This window comes from Haliotis rubra, unplaced genomic scaffold (assembly GCF_003918875.1).
Source record: "Haliotis rubra isolate DU_JTF1 unplaced genomic scaffold, ASM391887v1 Scf131, whole genome shotgun sequence".
Taxonomy (NCBI): Eukaryota; Metazoa; Mollusca; class Gastropoda; order Lepetellida; family Haliotidae; genus Haliotis; species Haliotis rubra.
This window is the reverse complement of record NW_025765237.1, coordinates 1,056,679-1,083,804: the sequence shown is the minus strand read 5'-3', so window position 1 is coordinate 1,083,804 and position 27,126 is coordinate 1,056,679. Positions and strand designations below refer to the sequence as shown.

Genomic DNA, 27,126 nt, shown 5'->3' with positions numbered 1-27,126 from the left:
ACAGCATGACGTACATCACTAAGGTAATCTTAGTACAATGTTAAAGAAGGGGAGTTAAGGTTAACCTTAGTAAAGGTTGCTTCGAGAAAAGAGCCCCAGATCTATAGTGACCCCCGACAGTCCACTCAACAACTCCTCCCTCCCAACACAACACACAAACAACACAATGACTTCTCCCTGACAGAATGTGTCCTACCTAGTCCAACTCTAAACAGTAGACTGGTTCCCTCCAACTCGCTATACGATGTCACAGCCTTGTAGCGGAGTGTCGTCCAGGACACCAGATCCTGGCGATTTGAGGTGGCAGGCATTTTTAACTTGCGGTCTCTCACACGTCTCCCAAGCTTGCTCTTCTTGATTCGTATCGAAGAATGCTCCGGAACCTGCAACACGGGATGTAAAACAGAATGTCACAACTGTGGAACGTTCCAAGACATACTTTATGGTGAGTGAGTGAGTTTAGTTTTAAGCCGGTTTTAGCAATATTCCTGTAATATTACTGCAGGGGGAGAGAGAAATGGGCTTCACACATGTGGGGAATCAAACCCGAGTCGTTGGTGTGAGGACTGAACCACTTGGCTACCCCACCGCCCCTCACATACTCATATCATCACTGATACTCCATGATCCATTTACGGACATCTACAGTAATATCTGTGTAGAATCCAGAATTGTTGGATGGAAGTTTTATGTTTACAGGGCTTAACCAATTAAATATAGGAGTACTTAAGAGTACATTTAGAAGAATGGAAATTAGTAATCTGCCAGTATAGTCATGCAGGAAGTATACACATATTCTTTATCCGTGAATCTGGAGCCACATGAAGACTGCCAGTATAGTCATGCGGAAGTATAGACAGAAACCACATGCCTGACGACATACTAGTTATATAGTAAATCTGTTATAGCTGAGCAAAACAAGTTTAAGAACACATAAATTCTTTCATATAACAACTCAACCTTTCATGGTGTGACAAATTAATAATGTAATCTGAAATAATCTGGTTTTCTTTAACTTAAATAAACGTTTCTTTGAGTAGATGATTCGCTGATCGTAAAGGGAGATAACCCTTACACTACCACATATATATTGTTTCTTTGTTGCTTAACGCCACACACAGCAATATTCCAGCTATATGGCGGCGGTCTGTAGATAATCAAGTCTGGACCAGACAGTCCAGTGATCAACAGCATCTATCTATGTAACTGAGATACAATGACATGTGTCAACCAAGTCAGCGAGCCTGACCACCCGATCCCGTTAGTCGCCTCTTACGACAAACATGGGTTACTGAAGACCAATTCTAACCTGGAACTTCATAAGTGCCACATGCATACCCCTCTACAACTGCAATGTTTTCAGAGTGAGTGAGTTGTTTTTGACATCAGGTTAAAAACTAATGGCTAAAGACTGAACTGAAGTGAGTGAGTGAGTAAGTATGGTTTTACGCTGCTTTTAGCAATATTCCAGCAATATCATGGTGGGGGACACCAGAAATGGGCTTCACACATTGTACCCATGTGGGGAATCGAACGAGCGAACGTTTTAACCACTAGGCTACCCCACCACCCCTGAACTGAAGTATCCAGCCAAGCTAGAAATATTTTTTCTAACACAAACCGTGTAAAACTATATTTAAGTTTACGAAACTGACGACATCAAGCCCAGCTGATAGAGCAAATATTCTGAAAGAGAAAAGCCCTAAGAAATTAGATGCATCAAACAAACCCAGCCTAAACAGACATGTACCACCCAGCGAGACAAATTACCTCCTTGTAGCCTGGAGCTGTTTCAGATTATCATTTGAGCCCTTGCATCCCTGTACCCAGCCATGCTTTATTTACTATGAGGTCTAAAGGGCATGTTCAAGTGGCCTGGAGGATCACCACCACCACACTACTCACAACCCTTGGGCCATCAGGGGCAACAGAGACATTAAATACATCTCGACTGGTAACACTCATTTAATCCACAGCAAGGACGGAGCTGTGATTCCCATCAACATGCAGTGTTTTCAATGTGATTATTTCAACACATGATACTTTGGCTACTTTGCCAGAATGGAATACATTTGAATTGGCCACAGGCATTTCATATTCACATGGAAGTTTCTTTCACTTCTGTTAACATTTATTAAAACTTGGTTGCTATATGAGAGACAGTTTACACCATAACTGTCCAGGAAAACTGGGTTTCAATTTGAGCTACAGTTTCCGCCATAACTGTCTAGGAAAACTGGGTTTCAATTTGAGGTACCGTTTCCACCATTACTGTGTGGGAAAATTGGGTTTCAATTTGAGGTACAGTTTCCGCCATAACTGTCTTGGAAAACGGGGGTTCAGTTTGAGGTCCAGTTTCCACCTTAACTGCCTGGGAAAACTGGGGTTCAGTTTGAGGTCCAGTGTCCACCATAACTATCACATTCAGATCTACAGGCAACCGACAAATGTAACCTTGGTACACTTAAGAGAGCTAACAAAACAGTTTAGTATTTTGTTTGATTGTGTTGGTTGTTTAACAACACAATTAGCAAAACTTCAGCGATATGATGGTGGACCAGACAATCCAGTGATCAATATTGTAAGCAGAAATCCACGCTACATACAAAAAAATGCAATCAATCATGTCATATTCAAAATAATACCATTATAAGAATTAGTTGTGTTTCAGCATCACACAAAATTATCTGTCAGAATTCTAAATAGAATCTCAAAATTACTGGCAATCAAACATAGGAGCTTTCAGAGGTTCAGATTCATAGGCAATTAAACATAAGATCTTGCAGGGTCTAAGAATTATACTTGAGAAATCTTGCAGAGTCTCTGTCACAGGCAATTAAACATAGGCATGCCCAGAGCCACAGAATCATAGCCAATTAAACACAAGAACTCAAAGAGTTAAGGAATCAGCCAATTAGACATGAGAACACTTAACACTCTAATCAGATTCATAGGCAATAAAACATTGTTGAATCATTAGGCAATTGAAGAAACGAGTTCTGGATTCCAAGAATCACTTGATACAGAGGCACACTGGCCTGCCTTCATTATCTGGTGATAATACAGAATAAACAGCATAAGAACAAATTCCTGTCTTGTGATCTGAGACATATTCCACAGCAGTATAATCAATAAGTTGGCAGCATTTGCTCTTTGGGACAAATTTCAGCTCAATCCTATCCTCCCACTGAAAGTGAAACACGTTCAGAGGCAATCAACCGCACCTCTATCAGCCGAAGGAGAAGCTGTTTCAGTCTTCTCTCCTCTATGTTGAACCTATCCACATTTATAATGAAGTGTATCCGAGGTGAAATAGTCTTCCTGGCAACAAAAAAACCAAGTTGGAGGCCGTTCTTTGTTTTATCTGACGATCAGCAGAGGAAGGGAGCTTCAGCTTTGAAGAACAGCTTTATCACAGAAATCAAAGACCAACACACTCAGAGAAGTTGAAAGCTTTTGACGACAAATGTGTTTTGAGCAGCACATCGTGTGGGGGCCATGTCTTGAGGCCGGGGTTCAAACACAGACCTGCCGACACTCAACACTCCCGCCACCAGGAGACTTGAAATCCCGTGTCTGTGAGAGAGACTGTGGGGCACGACTCCTTGCGCCCAAAATATTCTCTTTCATCCCCCTTCACAAGAAGGATAGGATAATGCACATTTCTAACTCAACACAAAAAGGTGGGAGGTTTTGAATTGTTAAAAAAGGTTACCGGACATTAATACATGTCTTCAAAATGAAATATTAATCTCTGAATCACTTATGAAAGTTACAAACAGTGTGTCTGTCTAATACAGACCTTTGCTGAATAGGCGACCAACTTTACAGCACAAAATTTCTTACAGAACATTCATTTATCGTTAAATAAAATCCCTATAATGTCGAATACAGCCTAAACTAGACTTTTACCCAAGTCTACGCAAGTCCTGTTTACAAACATTTCAGTGTTTAACATTATCAACTGTAAACTATCCATTGTGAGACTTGTAAAATTTTCATCATAACTCTTTAATTAAAAGAAACTGATGCGGTATTTTTCCAGAAGCTGCTGTTATAATTTTGGAAAGTAATGTAAAAGATGACATTAGACTTCCGTCATAGAGACAGCAATCAAACAGTCACAGGACTCTCAAAGAAGATAGTCACGGGACACTTCAACAAGGGAGATAACTCTTCGGGCTTTCGGCGTCCCTTCGAGAAAGTGGAGCAGCTGTAGAAATGTCAAGCGTGCATCTATCTGAACATGACCATCTGCAGGACTTCAGGTAGATGTATTTATACACGTCCTGCGTATCAGATTGACGACAGATGTGCAGCACAATGCAGCAACCTTGTACACAGCCATGGCCATCATAAGCTTCCAGCCCAGTAAAACTCCACACAAAGCACCTAATCTAAAACATGAGGCCAACTCAAGCTAATACGCCTGCCATTTCGCCTGCGATATTTAGAACTGTGGAGGAAAAAGTGTGCTGCACATTGATGATATGAAGCGTGTTTTGCGGGTACCACTTGTTGCCTGCTGCCTTCCATGCACCTGTGGCCCTTGTGTTAGGATCTGGTAGAGGCCCTCACACAAGGCGCAGCGGTCCGCTTGCAAGCCCATCAGCCTTACACACTGTCCATGTGGTAAACACTTGCCTACAACTTCCCTAGCAGCTTTCTAAAGTCACTTCCCTTTCCTAAGATGAATGAACTGCTGCCTGGGTTTCTATGTCCTCTGATGATCACAGGATGTTCTCCTGTTGCTGTGGAGATGATACAACAGCAAGAAAAGGAGTGAGAGTTAACACTATTTCATTCATGGAACATGTCAGCATAATGTGGTAGGAAAGCCAGAAATGACGCAAATCTCACCAATGTCTACACAGCTAAAGTAAGGTGCTGTCAAATGAAAATCCAGCCATTTTGGCAAACGGGGATTCCAACCCATAATTTGGGCATACCCAAGTGGCGACGAACAGAATGTAAATGGAATGACAGGTGGTATAGTGTTACCTGAGTAGGTGATCAAGTGTTGCAGTGTTACCTGTGTCAGGTGATGGGTGGTCTGGCATTACCTGTGAATGTGACAAATGGTCCAGTGTTACCTGAGTAGGTGATCAAGTGTTGCAGTGTTACCTGTGTCAGGTGGGTGGTCTGGCATCAAAATGGTCCAGTGTTACCTGTGTCAGGTGCTCAAGTGTTGCAGTGTTACCTGTGTCAGGTGTGGGTGGGTGGTCTGGCATTACCTATGTAGGTGACGAGTGGTCCAGTGTTACCTGTGTCAGGTGATCAAGTGTTACAGTGTTACCTGTGTCAGGTGATGGGTGGTCTGGCATTACCTATGTAGGTGACGAATGGTCCAGTGTTACCTGTGTCAGGTGATTAAGTGTTGCAGTGTTACCTGTGTCAGGTGGTGGGTGGTCTGGCATTACCTGTGAATGTGACAAATGGTCCAGTGTTACCTGTGTCAGGTGATCAAGTGTTGCAGTGTTACCTGTGTCAGGTGGTGGGTGGTCTGGCATTACCTATGTAGGTGACGAGTGGTCCAGTGTTACCTGTGTCAGGTGATCAAGTGTTACAGTGTTACCTGTGTCAGGTGATGGGTGGTCTGGCATTACCTATGTAGGTGACGAGTGGTCCAGTGTTACCTGTGTCAGGTGATTAAGTGTTGCAGTGTTACCTGTGTCAGGTGGTGGGTGGTCTGGCATTACCTGTGAATGTGACAAATGGTCCAGTGTTACCTGTGTCAGGTGATCAAGTGTTGCAGTGTTACCTGTGTCAGGTGGTGGGTGGTCTGGCATTACCTATGTAGGTGACGAGTGGTCCAGTGTTACCTGTGTCAGGTGATCAAGTGTTACAGTGTTACCTGTGTCAGGTGATGGGTGGTCTGGCATTACCTATGTAGGTGACGAGTGGTCCAGTGTTACCTGTGTCAGGTGATCAAGTGTTGCAGTGTTACCTGTGTCAGGTGGTGGTTGGCCAAATGATTACAGTGTTCGACACAATTTAGCATATAGTCCAGACATTCGCACTATCTCTGGTGTCATTTTGGTCAGCATGTAACCCAAATACAACCATCAGTGTTACATGTAACAACCTAGTGATCACTGTTTGCCAAAGACATAACATTATTCCACGAATCTAACAACCAGAGCTACAGATATTTCTTTGGGTCATTGAGTTATGTACTTGCTTGTGTTCATTTCAATTGGGTATCCTAATTATTTTTTGAGTAACCAAATAAATTGTACCCACCTCACACAAACTCAATTGGGTATTTATCCATTTTCCATTAATTGAAAAAATATAATAAAGTTTAAATGTTGGTTTACTTGTTTGTTGTATATATTTGATCAGTAATGTGAGAAACAATAAGGAAGACTGCAAGTTGCCAAGTTCAAGTGCTGAAATAGAACCTCTCAATATACTTTAACATTTTTGTGTGTAGCCATGTAAGATCAAACATATTGAGTATTTACAAAATTCAAGTGTACATGTACGCAATAGACTTAATAGGAATGGAGTTTTCAAATAAATATATTGCGTAATTTTTACACAGATATGCAGCTTATCTGTACCTCTGTATCAGACACTGAATGTCTGTCCTGGTGCACCATCGTCAATATAGACATGCAACTTCTCACCTCCATCACACACAAGGTAATACTGAAGTTTTTTCATAACATGAGAAAGCACCACATACTGCTAGTTTCTGCATGGAGCTAAACACCGTATCATTTGTCATCTTACAACTTCATCTTGTCCAGTTCCGGCTGAAACATCTGGATACTGCCCACATGAAACTTGGTGCACCCCTGCTCTGTCAGTAAGTAGCGGAGTCGTTTACCTAGTGTGCCGACAGAGGGGAAATTCCTGTCAGTAGGGGACCCCACCTTACATAATCGTCTTCACCTGTACATTCCTCGAACCAAACCAGCTGGAAAACATTTTCCTCCAAATGGGTACTCCTACAAAGACGGGGAAAGGGCTGTGCCCTCCTCCTCCTCCTCCACACTCAGTTGAGCCACATTGTTCAGGAGTCACACATGGTCCAATCATGGCAGTGTGGTGATAGTTTACAGGGGCAGACCTCATAAAGTGACAGTCCTTCAGATGTACGCAGTAAATCCCTTCTCACTCCACTAATTCTGTGGTACATCAACGCCATTAGGATATATTGTTAAATGTCTTATACACGGGTGACATCAGGTTTTATGAAACTATATATCATATCAGTACCAGCTACAGGCTATACTGTTAAATGTCGTATACACCGGTGACATCAGGTTTCATGAAACTATATATCATATTGGTACCAGCTACACGATATATTGTTAAATGTCTTATACACGGGTGACATCAGATATTATGTAACCATATGTCATATCGGTACCAGCTACAGGATATACTGTTAAATGTCGTATACACCGGTGACATCAGGTTTCATGAAACTATATATCATATTGGTACCAGCTACACGATATATTGTTAAATGCTGTATACATCGGTGACACTAAATGCTGGACAAGTTGTGGGTATATTGGTAGCAGGGTGTACTGTGTCAGTGTGTAGGCTTATTATCGTGACAACAGCAATATTAACAATGCTAAAGCACTGTGTGTTTATTTGAAATCTCATACCAATGTACACTACAATAATATCAAATGTTACATGAATACCCACATAGCTATGAGAACATTTTCTAGTAGTGTTGTAATATCATACCCGATGTACAATTCTGACAATATCATGTGCTACAAATGTGATAAACTGCGCGTTGGTGAATACACCGAGTGAACCGGGTGCTGCCGTCACCAGGGTGCTGTAGAAGGGTTGGGGTTCCACCACTGGTGACTTGCCAAGTCTTGGCTTATTCTCCAAGCAGCGCAGTGGAACTACAGCTGTCAGGAGGGAAGTGATTTCCTCCACTGAGCAGCCACTCCTCCCTTCTGTATCATCCAGCTCTCAGGAGGAGGAGGAGGGGGCACCACGGTTGCTTCTTTAAACGAAAATTAAAAACACATCCCCAACAATTACACCAACAACAAACAGCTTTTTGCAACCAGCAAAAACTGCAGAGAAAGTGATTAACAGGTCAAACTCCAGCTTCCAATGCAATGGCCCAGTGGAAGGTATTCCTGGAATGAGATCCCAGGGTGAACTATGCTTGAGAGTAACGCACTGCAAGACAGGAATCCTGAGTGACGAGGAAATAATTTGTTGGACTGCACAATTTATTCCCACTACTTACAGTGGCTAGATGATCTGAAACAAGTCGGGAAGATGTGATTCTTATCCCCAGTAAAGAAACCATGGTGCTGTTCTGCCCCATTTCTAACCACAGCTAGCTCCCAGTACTGGGTAATTGGGTGGGGTTGGTCGTTAGTGGTGCTAATTACTCGAGAATGTGGAACAGCTGGCCTACTTACCTCCCTTGTCTGCTGTACCTACCACCAACAGGCTGCTCTGAGACCCACTAACACACTCATCAGGAAATCATATGGCGAGAGGCAAACCTTGCCAATTCTCAATAACAGCCCCATCGCCTCAACATTAACATCTTAACACCAACCATTAACATCATAACCAGGTTATCTGTTCAACCATCTGTCACCATCATTCAAACATTTCTCACTGCCCTTATGCCATCTGCCACCACCCTTCAACATTCTGTCACCATCATTTAACCATCTGCCAGTGCCCTTTAACCATCTTTCACCATAATTCAACCATCCGCTACCACCCTTCAACCATCTACAATCATCATTCATCCATCTGACATCATTCAACCATCTAACACCATCATTCACTGCCCTTATACCATCTTCGAACATCTGTCACCACCATTCAACCATCTGTCAGTGCCTTTCAACAATCTATCACCATCATTCAACCATCTGTCAGTGCCCTTCAACCTTTTGACTGCAAGCATTGAACAGTAACTTTCCCCCTATTTAATTACCTGGTTTACGGATTTTTTACAGCAATAATCCTGTCGGTAAGTGATAAAAAAGAATTGAAAAAGGTTATTTCAGATATTTTTCTATGTGTCAGTCAAAAGAGTGAGTGAGCGAGTTTAGCTTTACGTTGCTTTTAGCAATATTCCAGCAATATCACGGCAGGGGACACCAGAATGGGCTTCACACGTTGTACCCATGTGGGGAATCGAAACCGGGTCTTCAGCATGATGAGCGAACGCTTTAACCACTAGGCTACCCCACTGCCCCGTCAGTCAAAAGAAAGAGTAGCCTCCCTTTACGTATCGTTTTGTTTCAGCATTTTCACTCGGTAATGTGAATTCGGCGATTTTATTTGTCTCAATATTTAAAATTTTGTTTTGCAACAATGCTAAATTCATGACAGAAAGTCAATTTCAAAAAAGTAGATTTTAAAATTATTTATTTGGATTTTATTTATCGGTGGTATTAAAATTAATTTGATTTTTTTTCCACTTTAGCAAAAAATAATTTTTAATTTTTAATCATAAAAAAGTGTGGCCTTACCACTTGACAATTATGACACAGAAAGGAGTCATGTCAACTTCCCTCGAATGATCCCTCAACCACTACATCAGGTACACCCCTTCCCTAGACTCATGTAAAGTTCGCCCTTTGGACCCACCCACTCTATGAAGTCCACCCCTTCCCCTAGACTCATTCCAACACCATCACAACTCTGTCATTCTTGAATTACAAAGGACACGTACAACAATACCACACAAATTAATATGATCATACCTTTCCATCAAATGTCAAGCACAACTCTACAGCATGATCAACTTTACTAATTGTATGGTTTGGCTGTTCAGGTTACAATAACTACAGTGCTTCCTACAGCCAAGGGCTGGTGGGGTAGCCTAGTCGTTAAAGTGTTCGCTCGTCACGCCAAAGACCTGGGTTTGATTAACCACATGGGTACAACTAGTCACAGTCCCTGAACCACATTATTTTCCCTACTGCCAAGCCCTCTCTGAAGTGCTAAAGCCCTAAATAAAGAAAGTCTCAATTTCCTCAGGTTTTTCTCAATCTCTGGTCTCCCTAGGGCTCATTTTCAATTTAAATTGGCTTGTTTGTTACTATCAAAATTACATATCTTCAGAGACTAAGCATTAGTCTAGGGTACACGTGTGAAGCCCATTCTGGTGTCCCTCGCCATGATATTGCTGGAATATTGCTAAAAGCGGCGTAAAAACAAACCCACTCAATCACCATTCTGGTGCCCCTCACCGTGATATTGCTAAAAGCAATATAAAACTAAACTCACTCACTCACTCACTCATTCCTACTGGCAGGCTCAGGGATTCTAGGGGAGATAACTCTGACCAGTATCATACGATGCCATCAACAACACAATCAGTAATAGGTGAGTGGCTTTGGGTTAATGGTTCATTGAACATAACCCTAGTTACACCACCGAGTGTCATCTAAATGTGGGAGCGATGCAAGACTGTGGGACAAAAACCTGCAGTCCTTAAATACTACTTGAAACCCATCGCCCCCACATACTGAGACTACAATTATGTCTGATTTCAGGTCTGCTGAAAATTAAGTCAAACTTCAAGAAAAGGAAACTTTCTCCGATTTATTTTAATCCAAAAGACACTAAAATGACCCTCTAGATACTGAAGGTTCTTATAAAACTTGTTCTACAGGTTAAAATGTATCACAGATATGTCATTAAGTCTCGCAAATGAAAACATTTTCTTTGTAAGTCTTTCGATTTTCAGGAATTCTCTTCATTTTCTGAAACTGAAGAAAGCCAAGATTTGGAATATTTTTGCTGAAGGTGTAAGACTGGTGGGACTATTGGCATTTTGGAAGTTAGGAAGGATAATATTAACAATCTTTATGGATAACAACTTCTTCTTTTTTCATGTGTGCAATGTTTCAATACAGATTCTTGCATGACAAAGGTACAAGAATCTGTATTGGAATGCATTGTAAAATAAAAGAAGTTGTTTATGCGTACAGTCTTTCAATAGGGAAAGTGGTGTGGTTTGAGTATTTTATTGGATCACTGATGACAGAGATAATGGCTGCACAGACACCTACTGACCACTGTGTGATCTGACATGCTGTGATTATACTGGAGAAGGATCCCTGTTGTCCAACAGACAGCCCATCAGCCCAAACAGAAGAAGGTTGGTGGTTCGATCCTGACCCTGTCACGCACCACATATTACAAGGATGAATTATAAGAGTCAGTGAGTGAGTTTAGTTTTACGCCGCACTCAGCAATATTCCAGCTATATGGCGGCGGTCTGTAAATAATCGAATCTGGACCAGATAATCCAGTGATCAACAGCATGAGCATCAATCTGCGCAATTGGGAACCGATGACATGTGTCAACCAAGTCAGCGAGCCTGACCACCCAATCCCATTAGTCGCCTCTTACGACAAGCATAGTTGCCTTTTGTGGCAAGCATGGGTTGCTGAAGACCTATTCTACCCTGGATCTTTAGGGTCTTGAATTATAAGAAGGGTTTTCAGGGTCACTGAGGTCCTACACATAACAGGTAACACTTAAACTTCAAGCAGAACACCCACAACAAACAACTCCTTCCCCAACTCTCTTCTGGTATGAGAAGCACAGATGAGCTAGCCTCCTTTAAGGTTGGGTGAAACTAGCAACCACACACAAGTAGGTGATTGCCGCCAATTCCCAGCATGAATTTCTGCTGTGAGTCGTTTTCTACAGTTACGGTTAACCTGGCACCCTCCATGGCAACCTCAGCAATTGGCAGTGCCATGAAGGTTGTATAGGAGTGTTGAGAGTACAGCTATCTAAACACACACCCATCTTAATATCTAGTCCTGCCTCTGGAGTTGTACTCATTGGCAACAGGAGCTCGCAATATCTGCCTTTTTATTTCCCACAAGCCCCTCTCATCTCGTTTTTAAACAGTTATTCCTTGACTGATAATCCACTTCTCATATGCAACTTTAGACAGCCTACTCAATGAGGAGATAAAAACACTCCAGCCTCCAATGTGAGAATTAAATACATTGATAAAGCAGCTTTAGCTGGGAAACTGAACTACAGGGAATTCAGAGTGGAAACACCATTGACCCAATTCCTGCTCTACAGTGCTCCAGAGGTGGAAGATACAGTCTGGAACAGATGAACTAAGGGTGTAGTCTATAAAATCCTAAGGATACATACTACATATGAACTGGGGATTTATTGCTTATAATATAATGTCTATAACATCCTTGAGATGAACTGAGGATATATTGGCTATAACATCCTAGAGATGAACTGAGGATATATTGGCTATAACATCCTTGAGATGAACTGAGGATATATTGGCTATAACATCCTTGAGATGAACTGAGGATATATTGTCTATAACATCCTTGAGATGAACTAAGGATATATTGGGTATAACATCCTAGAGCTGAACTGAGGATATATTGTCTATAACATCCTAGAGCTGAACTGAGGATATAATGTCTAAAACATCCTAGAGCTGAACTGAGGATATATTGGCTATAACATCCTAGAGATGAACTGAGGATATAATGGCTATAACATCCTAGAGCTGAACTGAGGATATATTGGCTATAACATCCTAGAGATGAACTGAGGATATATTGGCTATAACATCCTAGAGATGAACTGAGGATATATTGGCTATAACATCCTTGAGATGAACTGAGGATATATTGGCTATAACATCCTAGAGATGAACTGAGGATATATTGGCTATAACATCCTAGAGATGAACTGAGGATATAATGTCTATAACATCCTAGAGATGAACTGAGGATATATTGGCTATAACATCCTTGAGATGAACTGAGGATATAATGTCTATAACATCCTTGAGATGAACTGGGGATATATTGGCTATAACATCCTAGAGCTGAACTGAGGATATATTGGCTATAACATCCTAGAGATGAACTGAGGATATAATGGCTATAACATCCTAGAGCTGAACTGAGGATATATTGGCTATAACATCCTAGAGATGAACTGAGGATATATTGGCTATAACATCCTAGAGATGAACTGAGGATATATTGGCTATAACATCCTTGAGATGAACTGAGGATATATTGGCTATAACATCCTAGAGATGAACTGAGGATATATTGGCTATAACATCCTAGAGATGAACTGAGGATATAATGTCTATAACATCCTAGAGATGAACTGAGGATATATTGGCTATAACATCCTTGAGATGAACTGAGGATATAATGTCTATAACATCCTTGAGATGAACTGGGGATATATTGGCTATAACATCCTTGAGATGAACTAAGGATATATTTGCTATAACATCCTAGAGATGAACTGAGGATATATTGGCTATGGCATCCTTGCGATGAACTAAGGATATATTGGCTATAACATCTTTGAGATGAACTAAGAATATATTGGCTATAACATCTTTGAGATGAACTAAGGATATATTGTCTATAACATCCTAGAGCTGAACTGAGGATATGTCTATAACATCCTAGAGATGAACTGAGGATACATTGGCTATAACATCCTAGAGATGAACTGAGGATATAATGGCCATAACATCTTTAAGATGAACAGAGGATATATTGCCTTTTATCATCCAACAAAGTAACTAAGGATACAGCCAATATCCTACACACAAAGTGAAGATATAGTGAGGATATATCGTTCATAACATCCTAGTGATGAACTAAGGATATAATGTCAGTAAGATCAGATGACCTGAGACTTTGTAGTCTTCACATGGCATTACCCCTGCCTGATGTTTGTTCCCTACATAGCCCCCTGCCACACAAACCTTTCTACACTCCAAAACAGTCATAAATATTGCATTCCTTTACAGCAAGTACCAACATACCACAAGATGACCTTGTTTGCTGAGAGCTGTTCGACCATAACACTGATTCCTTAACTGTATCTGGTCACAGCACTTACCAAATTACAGATGCCATTACAGGCCCCAACTATGTATTTCAGTCTTAAACTGTAGAGGGGGCAGTAGGATAGCCTAGCTGTAAAAGCGGTCGCTCATCCATTTGCAGACCCGTGTTCAATTCCCACATGGGTGAAATGTGTGAAGATGCAGTGACATTGCTGGAATATTGTTGAAAGAGGTGTAAAACTGAACTCACTCAATCACCTGAACTGTACACCATGGAAGGTATCACTAACACCATATTCCAAATTCATTCTAATATGGCCTCAACTGTTATTACAGAGCTTAAGTCACCTTGGTTTAGGGCCACAGTATTGCAGTCAAATCAAGCATGTCAACTTCGAGATTCATACTTTCACAATATCCACCAGCAGGGGGACAAACCCAAAACCATAATCGGGGAGCAGGGGATGCTGCTCTAATAGTGCCTCACAGGTGGTGAGGTGAAATTGGGTTTTACATCGTGCTTGAGAATATTTCGCTCATATGACGACGTGCATGCGTGTGTGTGTGTATGTGCGGCTGCTTGTACTAGCCCAGAATGAAGCTGGTTTTATAGTGCTAGCCCTCTGAGATACCATGCCGCAGTGAAGCATGAATACCCCACTCAGACACATTATACTGACTCCGAGCCGACCAGTCCTTGTTGTAGCCATTAATGCTGAACGCCAGGCAGGGACCAACAAGTACCATATTTTAACGTCTTTTGGTATGACGCGGTCGGGGATCAAACCCGCGACCTTCCGCTCTCCGGGCTGACGCTCTAACCACTACACCACGGAGGCGGTCTAATAGTGCCTCACAACCCCATCAGGCAGAAATTGCAGTTCAAGCATTGTCATAGAATTTTCTCTGATGGGCAAGGTAGCAAGTAGTCTGTCATACAGGCCCTGAAGCAAATATATCCAAGAAAGCCCACACAAGTCTCGAAAATGTGGCAAGTCTAAATTTCAACATCTTCATGAAAGGAAGAATGTCTCAGGGTTCCTTTTTATCATATTATATTTTTTTTACTATGAACTTTTTTTTCTGTAAAATATGTTCATTTCAGAGACTAGTTTGTTAGTCTAGGTAGCAAGTGGTTGGGCTTTCTTCAAAGGACAAGCCACACAAAGCATCCATTACGACTAAGGCTGTAACGATTCACTCACATATTTGGTGAATCGAACCGAAGCCCTTCATGAATTCAATTCGTTATTCGTGGTCACCAGAACCGAATATTAACAAATATTTCCAATTTTTTTTTAAGGGAACATGTTTTACTTGAACCCTTGTGTACTTTTGGAAAGTGAGATATGCAAGGATTGAATATGTACTAGCATTGCAGTAGCTCAAGTCATGTTAGTTTGCCAAGGCCGCACATGGTACTGTCGACTATAACTATTACATACCAAATTTGAGTGTCATGAGATCACTGGTTAATGCTGTGACAAATCAAAACTGTCAAGATGGGCGTTCCATACTGGAAATCAATCACGTAACTACAATAGTGTATTCCTGAATAATTATTCGTATTCGTTACCCAATATTCATGATACGTATCATATTCACCACAAAGTGTATTCGTTGCAGCCCTAATTACGACCACCTACTTTTAAACATCTCCAGCATGGGCAACTGAAGGCAGCCAAGGAAACTGAAGGCATCAGGGTCTGACTCATCCACAGTTTTACAAGAACTGGTCAAAGTATCCTTCACAAGAGTGACAGAGTATCGTTTTACATTGTTTTTAGTAATATTCCAACATCAAACATGGCCTTACAGTGTAATGAAGTTAAGACAATGGTCACGCAGACAATAGCAGATAAAACAATACAGTAACACCCAATTATTCACAAAGATTCATCATTTAGGAATACCTGACTTGCCTTTGCAAGTGTTTGTGATGGGTGTCACTTTTTCACAAATATCTGGTACCACCACTACTTGAAAGTGACACAGAAACTACAGCTTATGACAGTTAGCATCAATGAACTCTGCTTTCAGCTGAGACATGTTTATTGAAAGGTTTTGTTGCTTTTGTTTATTGATGACGGAGGGACCAAGTTGAACATTACTAGTGGTGGTCCGATTTATTGAAATAATCGAAGATTGGTCGCATTGACTAAACGACCAAGCAATCGAACATGTTTTCTCATAATTGAACACGACCAATCTTGGAACACTTGTTTGCATTAACAATATTTTTCACAAGGCTGGTTTTGTCTGTGTCATTAAATTTACATTTCATAAGCACTACATGTACAAGCTCGTTCCAAGTCATGATTGAATTTATCTTAAAGAATCCAGGCTAATGTGTTCCTAACATACTAATCATCATTTAAATATGCAAAATTTGCAAATGGACTTTATGCAATTTGAAAAAAACAAACAAATTACTACATGTTTTTTCTTTATTATTTGGTGCATTAACAAAAATAACAGGAACATTTGATAAATGACGCTAACCAATTATTTTCGATCATTGATCAGTTGTAATGGACCAATCATCAATTATTAGATTTTAACCAATTGCCAACACTAAACATTACAATCAGTTCCCAAGTCAGACAGCAAACTGAACAATGAATGGATAGGAAGGAGAAGAAAGCACCAGGTGTTCAATGAGGCAGATTAGGAGATGAATACACTGTGGCCTAATAAGTAGGTATACAAGCAGCTGTAATGTGTTTCTAATCCCCACCCCCAGCCTTAGACATTGCCAACAAACCATGATGAAACTTGGTAAGCAACATCGCCTGACGATGGTTGTCAGTGGTAACCATCCATGTAGGACTGCAGCTTTAACTGATCCTATAAGTAGGCCTTCTTTTCAAGTAAGAACTGGGCCGACATGCTCAGCAAAGAACTGAGCATACTTGGTACAGGGCATACAATACAGGGTTTAGCAAGGTCAGAACACTATCTTGAGCTTTTGATGAAAGACTCTTCAGGAAATCCCTAGGAAACATGAACCTCAATTACAGTTTATCTTTGTCGGGATCAAGGTAATAATAATAATACCCTTTGACGAACTTTACAACTTTTCTGCATCCAAAACTGACCGTCTGCATCAGTGCTGTGTATGACTAAGCTATATCTGAAAATACTGGAATACAGTCCACTAGAGCTGCGGCTGAGCACACTTGACCTGTTCAAACAGACGACCTATCCACTCACACTGTTTGAAACTAAGCAGGAATGTCAAGTGGTCCTTGTCACAACCCTAATGTTCAACTCACAGATTTAGGAGGTCCCTACATTCATGTTATATTGCTGTATACGTCAAGGTCGCCCTTGACATCAAACCTCAATTTTGAACATTGTATTGAATCTAGCTTAAATCTGTTGTTGCCCAAAAAAGCCTATGACACTGACATCCGCTGATGATGACCTTTAAACAGTTGCTTATCGCTATGTTGGTTAGCCAACCAGTCTTGAACTGACACTTTTGACAGACTTACCAAGCAAATTTAGAGCAAATCCAGCATTATCTGTCAGAGCAGACAAAACACAGACACTGGAGAAAAAGACAACTACCATTTATGAAAATGACCCCTTGACAATCTCAAACACACACTTCAAACATCCACAAAACAAAAAACAGGTGTAATTAATTCTGTAACAAACAGGCTTATATGTCAGATGTTCATCATAGCCACTTGCCATTCTTCATACTGCACCTACTGCACTGTCCTCAAAACCATTACCGCAGGAGGGAGAGAGTCAGTGAGTTGGATTTTATGCTGCTCTGAACAATATTCAAATTAAATCAGCTTAAAGTGAATGTCAAGCCCAAAGTGATGCAGGTCACGGATTGTGGTTGTTTTTGTAATACATGGTTATGATGCCGATCAAGCATAAATATATTCAGAAGGAATCACCTCTGGAAGGAACATACAGATTAAAAGTTCACTCACCACAAAGAGATGTTTACGGCTGGTTGAGGTAAGTCCAACAAGTTCCACCTTCCACTTTACTGCAAGTTCAGAATACAGCACAAATACTAGAGGGCGCTGGAACTTGTCAGGAACATCTGAAACAATTAGACAAATCACAGATCTATAAGAACAGGACACAGATCTGCAATAAGAGGGCACTTCACAGTCAGATGTTAAACAATAGCGCACTTCACAGTCAGTTGTTAAACAATAGCGCACTTCAGTCAGTTGTTAAACAATAGCGCACTTCACAGTCAGTTGTTAAACAATAGGACACTTCACAGTCAGATGTAAAAATAGGACACATCACAATCAGATGTGAAAATAGGGCACTTCACAGTCAGATGGGAAACAATAGGGCACATCACAATCAGATGGGAAACAATAGGGCACATCACAGTCGGATGGGAAAATAGGGCACTTCACAATCAGATGGGAAGCAATAGGGCACATCACAATCTGATGGGAAACAATAGGGCACTTCACAGTCAGATGGGAAACAATAGGGCACTTCAGTCAGATGGGGAACAATAGCGCACTTCAGTCAGATGGAAAATAATAGGGCACATCACAGTCAGATATGAAACAATAGGGCACTTCACAGTCACTTGTTAAACAATAGCGCACATCACAATCAGATGTCAAAATAGGGCACTTCACAGTCAGTTGTTAAACAATAGGGCACTTCACAGTTAGATGTAAAACAATAGGGCACTTCACAGTCAGATGGGAAACAAAGGGATACATCAGTCAGATGGGAAACAAAAGGGCACTTCACAGTCATATGGGAAACAATACTATAGGGCACTTCACAGTCATATGGGAAACAATAGGGCACTTCACAGTTAGATGGGACACAAAGGGATACATCAGTCAGATGGGAAACAATAGGGCACTTCACAGCTAGATATTAAACAATAGGGCACTTCACAATCAGATGTCAAAATAGGGCACTTCACAGTTAGATGTTTAACAATAGGGCACTTCACAGTCAGATGGGACACAAAGGGATACATCAGTCAGATGGGAAACAATAGGGCACTTCACAGCTAGATATTAAACAATAGGGCACTTCACAGCTAGATGTGAAACAATAGGGCACTTCACAATCAGATGGGAAGCAATAGGGCACATCACAATCTGATGGGAAACAATAGAGCACTTCACAGTCAGATGGGAAACAATAGGGCACTTCACAATCAGATGGGACTTCACAGTCAGTACACTCACAGTCAGATGTTAAACAATAGGGCACTTCACATTCAGATGGGACACAAAGGGATACATCAGTCAGATGGGAAACAATAGGACACTTCACAGTCAGATGGGTAACAATAGGGCACTACACAGTCAGATGGGTAACAATAGGGCACTACACAGTTAGATGTTTAACAGTCAGATGGGTAACAATAGGGCACTTCACAGTCAGATGGGTAACAATAGGGCACTTCACAGTCAGATGGGTAACAATAGGGCACTTCACAGTCAGATGGGTAAAATAGGGCACTTCACAGTTAGATGGGTAACAATAGGGCACTTCACAGTCAGATGGGTAACAATAGGGCACTACACAGTCAGATGGGTAACAATAGGGCACTTCACAGTCAGATGGGAAACAATAGGGCACTTCACAGTCAGATGGGAAACAATAGGGCACTTCACAGTTAGATGTGAAACAATAGGGCACTTCACAGTTAAATGTGAAACAATAGGGCACTTCACAGTCAGATGGGAAACAATAGGACACTTCACAGTCAGATGGGTAACAATAGGGCACTACACAGTCAGATGGGTAACAATAGGGCACTTCACAGTCAGATGGGTAACAATAGGGCACTTCACAGTCAGATGGGTAACAATAGGGCACTTCACAGTCAGATGGGTAACAATAGGGCACTTCACAGTCAGATGGGTAACAATAGGGCACTTCACAGTCAGATGGGTAACAATAGGGCACTACACAGTCAGATGGGTAACAATAGGGCACTTCACAGTCAGATGGGAAACAATAGGGCACTTCACAGTCAGATGGGAAACAATAGGGCACTTCACAGTTAGATGTGAAACAATAGGGCACTTCACAGTTAAATGTGAAACAATAGGGCACTTCACAGTCAGATGGGTAACACAGTCAGATGGATGTAACAATAGGGCACTTCACAGTCAGATGGGTAACAATAGGGCACTTCACAGTCAGATGGGTAACAATAGGGCACTTCACAGTCAGATGGGTAACAATAGGGCACTTCACAGTCAGATGGGTAACAATAGGGCACTACACAGTCAGATGGGTAACAATAGGGCACTTCACAGTCAGATGGGTAACAATAGGGCACTTCACAGTCAGATGGGTAACAATAGGGCACTTCACAGTCAGATGGGAAACAATAGGGCACTTCACAGTTAAATGTGAAACAATAGGGCACTTCAGTCAGATGGGTAACAATAGGGCACTTCAGTCAGATGGGTAACAATAGGGCACTACACAGTCAGATGGGTAACAATAGGGCACTTCACAGTCAGATGGGTAACAATAGGGCACTTCACAGTCAGATGGGTAACAATAGGGCACTTCACAGTCAGATGGGTAACAATAGGGCACTTCACAGTCAGATGGGTAACAATAGGGCACTACACAGTCAGATGGGTAACAATAGGGCACTACACAGTCAGATGGGTAACAATAGGGCACTACACAGTCAGATGGGTAACAATAGGGCACTACACAGTCAGATGGGAAACAATAGGGCACTTCACAGTCAGATGGGTAACAATAGGGCACTTCACAGTCAGATGGGTAACAATAGGGCACTTCACAGTCAGATGGGTAACAATAGGGCACTACACAGTCAGATGGGTAACAATAGGGCACTACACAGTCATGTATAAAACAAAGACTACAAACCTGGATCAAGGATGCTCATTGGTTCCACGCGCAGATTCACCTGAATCCGTTTCTCTTTGACCTTGACATTGATGATATGGACTTCCTGCCCCTTGTTGGACGTCATGTTGGTGGTACATCCCTTCCCCATGGTGTAGTTCATCAAATGGGCCTTCACAAAGGGAGAGTCAAAAGGGGAGGTAATCACGCATTTGGTCTTGCTTTTTGAGGCTGAAAATAAAAGATATAGTTTACATATTTAGCAGGGAGAATATAATACATTCAGAGGAAGACTTGTACATGGTCAACTTTAGTGAACACTATTTTTGTACACCAGACTCTTCACTGTTTCAAACCTACAGTCGACATGATCATTTAACAGTGTATTATCAAGATTTACAAAGTAAACATCTTTGGCTGGTGAACTGGAAAAACAAGGACTATTTTTAAATAGTTCACAATTGGACTTCACTTCTGTCAGATTCAGATGTGTTTCAACTCCACGTTCAGTACAATAGGGTTATACTGAGTATTGAAGTACTTCATCTTCTGGTCACATTATCAGCAGAATACCAGTCGCCTACAGAAATATTATAACAGGAATCGCGATATCTATAATCACATTTGGGAATATTTTTTCAGTATTCTAAATAAATGCACCTGGGAGGGAAAATGTGAAATATTCATCATGAACCTAGCAGTTCCGATGACTTTGGTCTGAATAATGGCTTCTAAGCAGGTTGAACTATATCTGTGAGTTTTGTGTCAGTGTATGAAATTGTTTTCTTCGTTCTTGTATAAAGTTCTTCATCAATCTAGCATGGATCGGTCTCCAGTAAAAGTGGGGCAACAAACAGTATTCAAACAAGCTTGCTGAAGGTATTTCAACACGTAGGTCGTCACTTAAGTACTCAAGGCTCTGTTTTACCCATTAAAACAATTCCGCGCCTGTGTTTAACATACACTACCAAGTTATTTGATACGGCAGGGATGGGATAAGGTCTAGTGAGCATACAGCCTTTGGTGAAAAAAGGAAAAAACATCAAAGTTATATATAGGCCAGTGATGTGGAGCCTATTTGGAGGCAGAAGAGGGATGGGGTAATACTACATGAGGACAATGATGAGTGCAAGCTGGCCACCCTGATTCCTGATTGCCCTGGTTACCAGCCCTCCCCAAACACTTGACTCCCTTGTACCCAACCCTACCCTGGCACCTGACCCCCTAGTACCAAACCCTACCCAAGCACTAGACCCCTCAGTACACAGCCTAACCCAGGCATTCGCCCCTCTCGTACCCAACCCTACCCTAGCATCCGACCCCTCGGTACCCAACCCTACCCTGGCACCTGACCCCCTAGTACCAAACCCTACCCAAGCACGGGACCCCTCAGTACACAGCCTAACCCAGGCACCTGACCCCTCGGTACCCAAACCTACCCTAGCATCCAACCCCCTAGAACCCAACCTTACCATAGCACCTGACCCCTCAGTACACAGCCTAACCCAGGCACCTGACCCCTCGGTACCCAACCCTACCCAAACTGGAAAGTGTTTTACTAGAACCTCATTAGACATAATTATGAAATTATGCATACACTGAAACTGTATCTCTACACAAACTTATAAGACCATGAAGGCAAGAGTGCATAGCCCACATTAGCAACTAGCAGTGTAACGATGTTGTGGTTACTGCCGTTAACAGCTTGTCACTTGACTAGGCACTAGGGTGTGTAGTCCTGGGTCCTACACAAGTTACCCATCCCAGCCATGGCTCATCCAAGTACAGAGAGATGGGATTACACTGAATAGGGACCACTGGCCGATGTTCAAGTAATTACAGGAATTTATATGGAGGAGTCCCTTTGTATGTCAGTGTTCTGTTATCACCCTGCATTACCGCCTCATGTTTCAATGGGCAACCTCAAAGGGCACATTGCTATTCAGTGGAGATTAGAAGGGGTTTCATACCATTCACACTTGGCTTCCTTCTTCCACAACACATGGAAAAAACATATATTTTTTAGTCGTTCACCTTGCTGTCAGTGCCGATGGATATGACAATATGGGGCAGGTGAGACGTGAGTACATGTCGACAAACGAGGGGTATGGGCTTGCTGTCCAGGTCGGAGACTACGTGTGTGATGTAGTGTAAACACGCTAAAGTGGAAGGTGCCTAATGTGTCGCAAACAAGTAGTTCCCACTCTCCAGCCATGCCACGGAGACCTCCCTGGGTCTGAATCTAGAGGACTTTATCTGCCCCGCCTCAGAATGATGAATTGCCCATTTAGGTTTACAACTGACTGATTTCAGCAATGACTCCATTGTACTGTTATTCTTTCAACTCTGTCAAATCTGTTGGCAAGCCTCAGAGTGTCAATACACGTGGTAGGCTCTAGTCCTATACAGGGTTAAGCAAGCAGTTCGCTGCAGGGACAGAGCGTGTGACTACAGTACTGGGTGTAAACAGTCTTGCTCACAGTCCAGTGCACGTTCTTCAAAAGGCATTAAAAATAGATGCCACCCATATCCGAATGTGTCTGTAACATTCCTTTTATCAACAGGTATATTCCATAAAAAAATAAAGGTTGTACCTAGGTTGCCCATATTGGAGGGGTCAGATGCACTATTGGGTCACACACGTCATCGTATGCCAATTTTGAGATCGATGCTCATGCTGTTGATCACTGGACTGTTGGTCCAGACTTGATTATTTACAGACTGTCGCAATATAGCTGGAATATTGCTGAGTTCGGCGTTAGACAACACACCATCCAATCAACTATTGGGTCACAGTTCAGTGTCTACCAGTAGCAGCGCAGCTTTTATGTCAATTTGGAATGACAGTGTTCCATTTCTACAAAATAAATTTTATGCAAATTGAATGAGAATATACCCAAACAATGACACATGATATTTTTAATGCCGAACCCATCGCAGGGTAATAACAAGTACCATCTTTTAATGCCTTCATGCATGATGCCGCTGGGAACGGAACCTCCAGGCAGGCACTGTTTCTGTTACACCACGGAGGCAAATTGTCTATCTGCTACACCATGGAGTCAGAAGCCCTACCACAACATGAGACAATCTGAAGGTGAGATGGATATTGGTATCACAATGATGACAAATGTATGCGAACTCAAACACAACCATTCTCACAACTAATTCATATGCTCAATCAACAGCAGAAATAAGTGTCACCTCCCAAAACAGTGAGTGAGCGAGTGAGTGAGTATGATTTTACGTCGCTTTTAGCAATATTCCAGCAATATCACGGCAGGAGACACCAGAAATGGGCTTCACATTGTACTCATGTGGGGAATCGAACCCGGCTCTTCGGCTTGACGGTCGAATGCTTTAACCACTCGGCTACCAAACCGCCCCGTTCCCAAAAGAATGTTGACACTTTATTCTTAAAAGGATCCATACTTTAAAAATCTCAATGGGAATGAGGTGATGGCTTGAGAGACGTGGTTGAGAAAAATGTACGCAAGCTGCATGCTTCCTGTAATTAATTCATTCCTAACAAAACAAGCTCCAGATAATAGGTAAACAGAGGAAAAGTAGACAATCATGCAGGAAGTGGCTTCCTGAGATTACTTCCCCTTGTACCTGATGACTCCATCATCCAGGTGAGTATAGGCCAATCACGTTACCCTGGTCGATCAGTCACCTGTACCACTCAAATCGATCTCAGTTTGAGATCGGTCAACTCTACCATACAATGTGCGATCCATCACAAACCTGTACCACACAATGAACGATGGATCAGCTGCTTGTATCACACAAGTGATGGATCAGTTGCCTGTACCACACAAGTCATGGATCAGCTGCCTGTACCACACAAGTGATGGATCAGTTGCCTGTACTACACATCAAGTCATGGATCAGCTGCCTGTATCACACAAGTGATGGATCAGCTGCCTGTACCACACAAGTGATGTTTCAGCTGCCTGTACCACACAAGTGATGGATCAGCTGCTTGTATCACACAAGTCAAGGATCAGTTGCCTGTACCACACAAGTGATGGATCAGCTGCCTGTATCACACAAGTGATGGATCAGCTGTGTGTACCACACAAGTGATGGATCAGTTGCCTGTATCACACAAGTGATGGATCAGCTGCTATTATCACACAAGTGATGGATCAGCTGCCTGTATCACACAAGTCATGGATCAGCTGCCTGTACCACACAAATGATGGGTCAGCTGCCTGTACCACACAAGTGATGGATCAGCTGCCTGTATCACACAAGTGATGGATCAGTTGCCTGTATCACACAAGTGATGGATCAGCTGCCTGTACCACACAAGTCATGGATCAGCTGCCTGTACCACACAAGTCATGGATCAGCTGCCTGTACTACACAAGTGATGGATCAGCTGCCTGTACCACACAAGTCATGGATCAGCTGCCTGTATCACACAAGTGATGGATCAGCTGCCTGTATCACACAAGTGATGGATCAGCTGCCTGTATCACACAAGTGATGGATCAGCTGCCTGTACCACACAAGTGATGGATCAGTCACATGTACCATCAATGGAGGTAATTAGCATCAACTAGGATAGTCCGAAGGGATAATAAGCATATCCTATATTTGTCAACAGAGATAATCATCACCCATACCAGTTCATGAAGGAAACTAGCATCCCCAATGTCAGTCAACACATGTAATAAACATCACCTATGACTGTCAACAGATGTAATGAGCATCACCAATGTCAGTCAACACATGTAATAAACATCACCTATGTCTGTCAACAGAGGAAATAAGCATCACCCATGTCAGTCAACAGATGTAATAAGCATCTTCTACCTCTGTCAACAGAGGAAATAAGCACTTGTGCATGTTAACCAAAGTAATGAGCATCACCTACATTTATCGAAGGAGGTAATAAGCATCACCTATGTCCATCAAACGAGGTCATAAGCATCAACTATGTCCCACAACGGGTGTAATAAACATCACGTATGCCCATCAATGGAGGTGATAACATTCTTTATACACCCCAATCAGTGCCACATTAGACTGATATCTTATTCTAGCCACACATCTTCATTTCATTACTAGGCAACTGTATACTTCATTCTAAATGGACCAGCATATTGGCCCAACGTGGAGCCAGTGTCAGGTTTTGCTTCTCAGGCAGTACAGGAGATCATGGAGATTGAATATCAAGATTTCATTATTTGATAGTACAAGATTTCAGTTTAAGGTACCATGTTAATCTTTGAAATTATCTATCAACACTTTGATCTCAGTGCTGCTGTGAACACTGACACAAGATTGTAATGTCCTCAAGTCTCGACAACACTGGTCTATACATCATCAGGACACCCTCAATCAGGCAGTAGGATTATCACATGCAAATAGCAGAGAAACAAGGCACCAAATGCAAGATGCGGCAGGAAAGTGAAGCAACGAAAACATCTTTACCCGAACAGTTTTCTGGTGTCGAAAGACCAAGCATAATAATGATTGTAATTTTGAGGTTTGAACCCTCATTCAACAAGACCAGGGTGCCGTTGTACAAAGCGATCTTAGCGCTAAGGTGACCGTAACTCCCATTCATTAAGTAGACTTAAGGTAGCCTTAGCGCTAAGGTTGTTTTGTACAACGGCACCCTGGACAACTCCACACAACAGCTTTGACTACTTGACCACCTATGACCTCAATATGTGTGAGGAATCTGAGGTTTGAACTAACAACCAGCAGATCATCTCAACACAACTCTACACAGCAGCGATGATTACATCGGGTAGTCTAATGGTTAAAGCGTTAGCTCATCACGATAAGGGCCCAGGTTCAGTTCCCCACATGGGTACAATGTGTGAAGCCCATTTCTGGTGTCCCCGCCGTGATATTGCTGGAATATTACTAAAAGCGGCGTAAAACCAAACTCATTCACTCACTATGATTGCATGACTTCAATCTGGGCTTTGAGCAATCATACAGCATTTCCTGATTTGAAACTCCACACAGCTTCTTAGGACACCATTCTCCAACAAAACTAGCAACAAATATTCTAGGAGCAATGTCTTTGAGTTTGGTTTACTGCTGCCTTGAATGGGTTATTCATATATCTATAACAGTTCGTCAGTTTGATGTGTGTGAAAACCACTTTGGTGAAACCGAAGAGCCTGGCAACAATTAACCCCATTTCAGATGAAGTACAGGCAAAATAAAAGAATTAGATTTTCTTCCACTTTTTTTTTAGTGGTATGCATGCTACTGGTGTTTGTTAACTACCAATCATCAATGAATCATCAAAATGCCAGTCAGGATATCATTGCCAAGGCTCCCATTACGTTTATTTTGTAAGTGTATCAACCTGAGCGGCATTCAAGTCATGAATACTCCAGCACACAGAAACAACCACCAACCTCGTGCAGCCCATGGGGAACTAAATCTG

At 41.9% G+C, this 27,126-nt stretch overlaps 1 protein-coding gene across 1 annotated transcript in view; it reads right to left on the bottom strand.

Moving 5' to 3' along the window:
* Positions 1 to 27,126, bottom strand: part of LOC124267449 (transforming growth factor beta receptor type 3-like) — a 91,250-nt gene that overhangs the window by 14,293 nt on the left and 49,831 nt on the right. The window contains exons 3-5 of the mRNA XM_046702371.1: positions 20,727 to 20,936; positions 17,801 to 17,916; positions 197 to 383 (exon numbers count right to left, since the gene is read on the bottom strand). Coding sequence (XP_046558327.1) covers positions 197 to 383; positions 17,801 to 17,916; positions 20,727 to 20,936 — 513 coding nt within the window. The remainder of the gene's footprint in view (positions 1 to 196; positions 384 to 17,800; positions 17,917 to 20,726; positions 20,937 to 27,126) is intronic.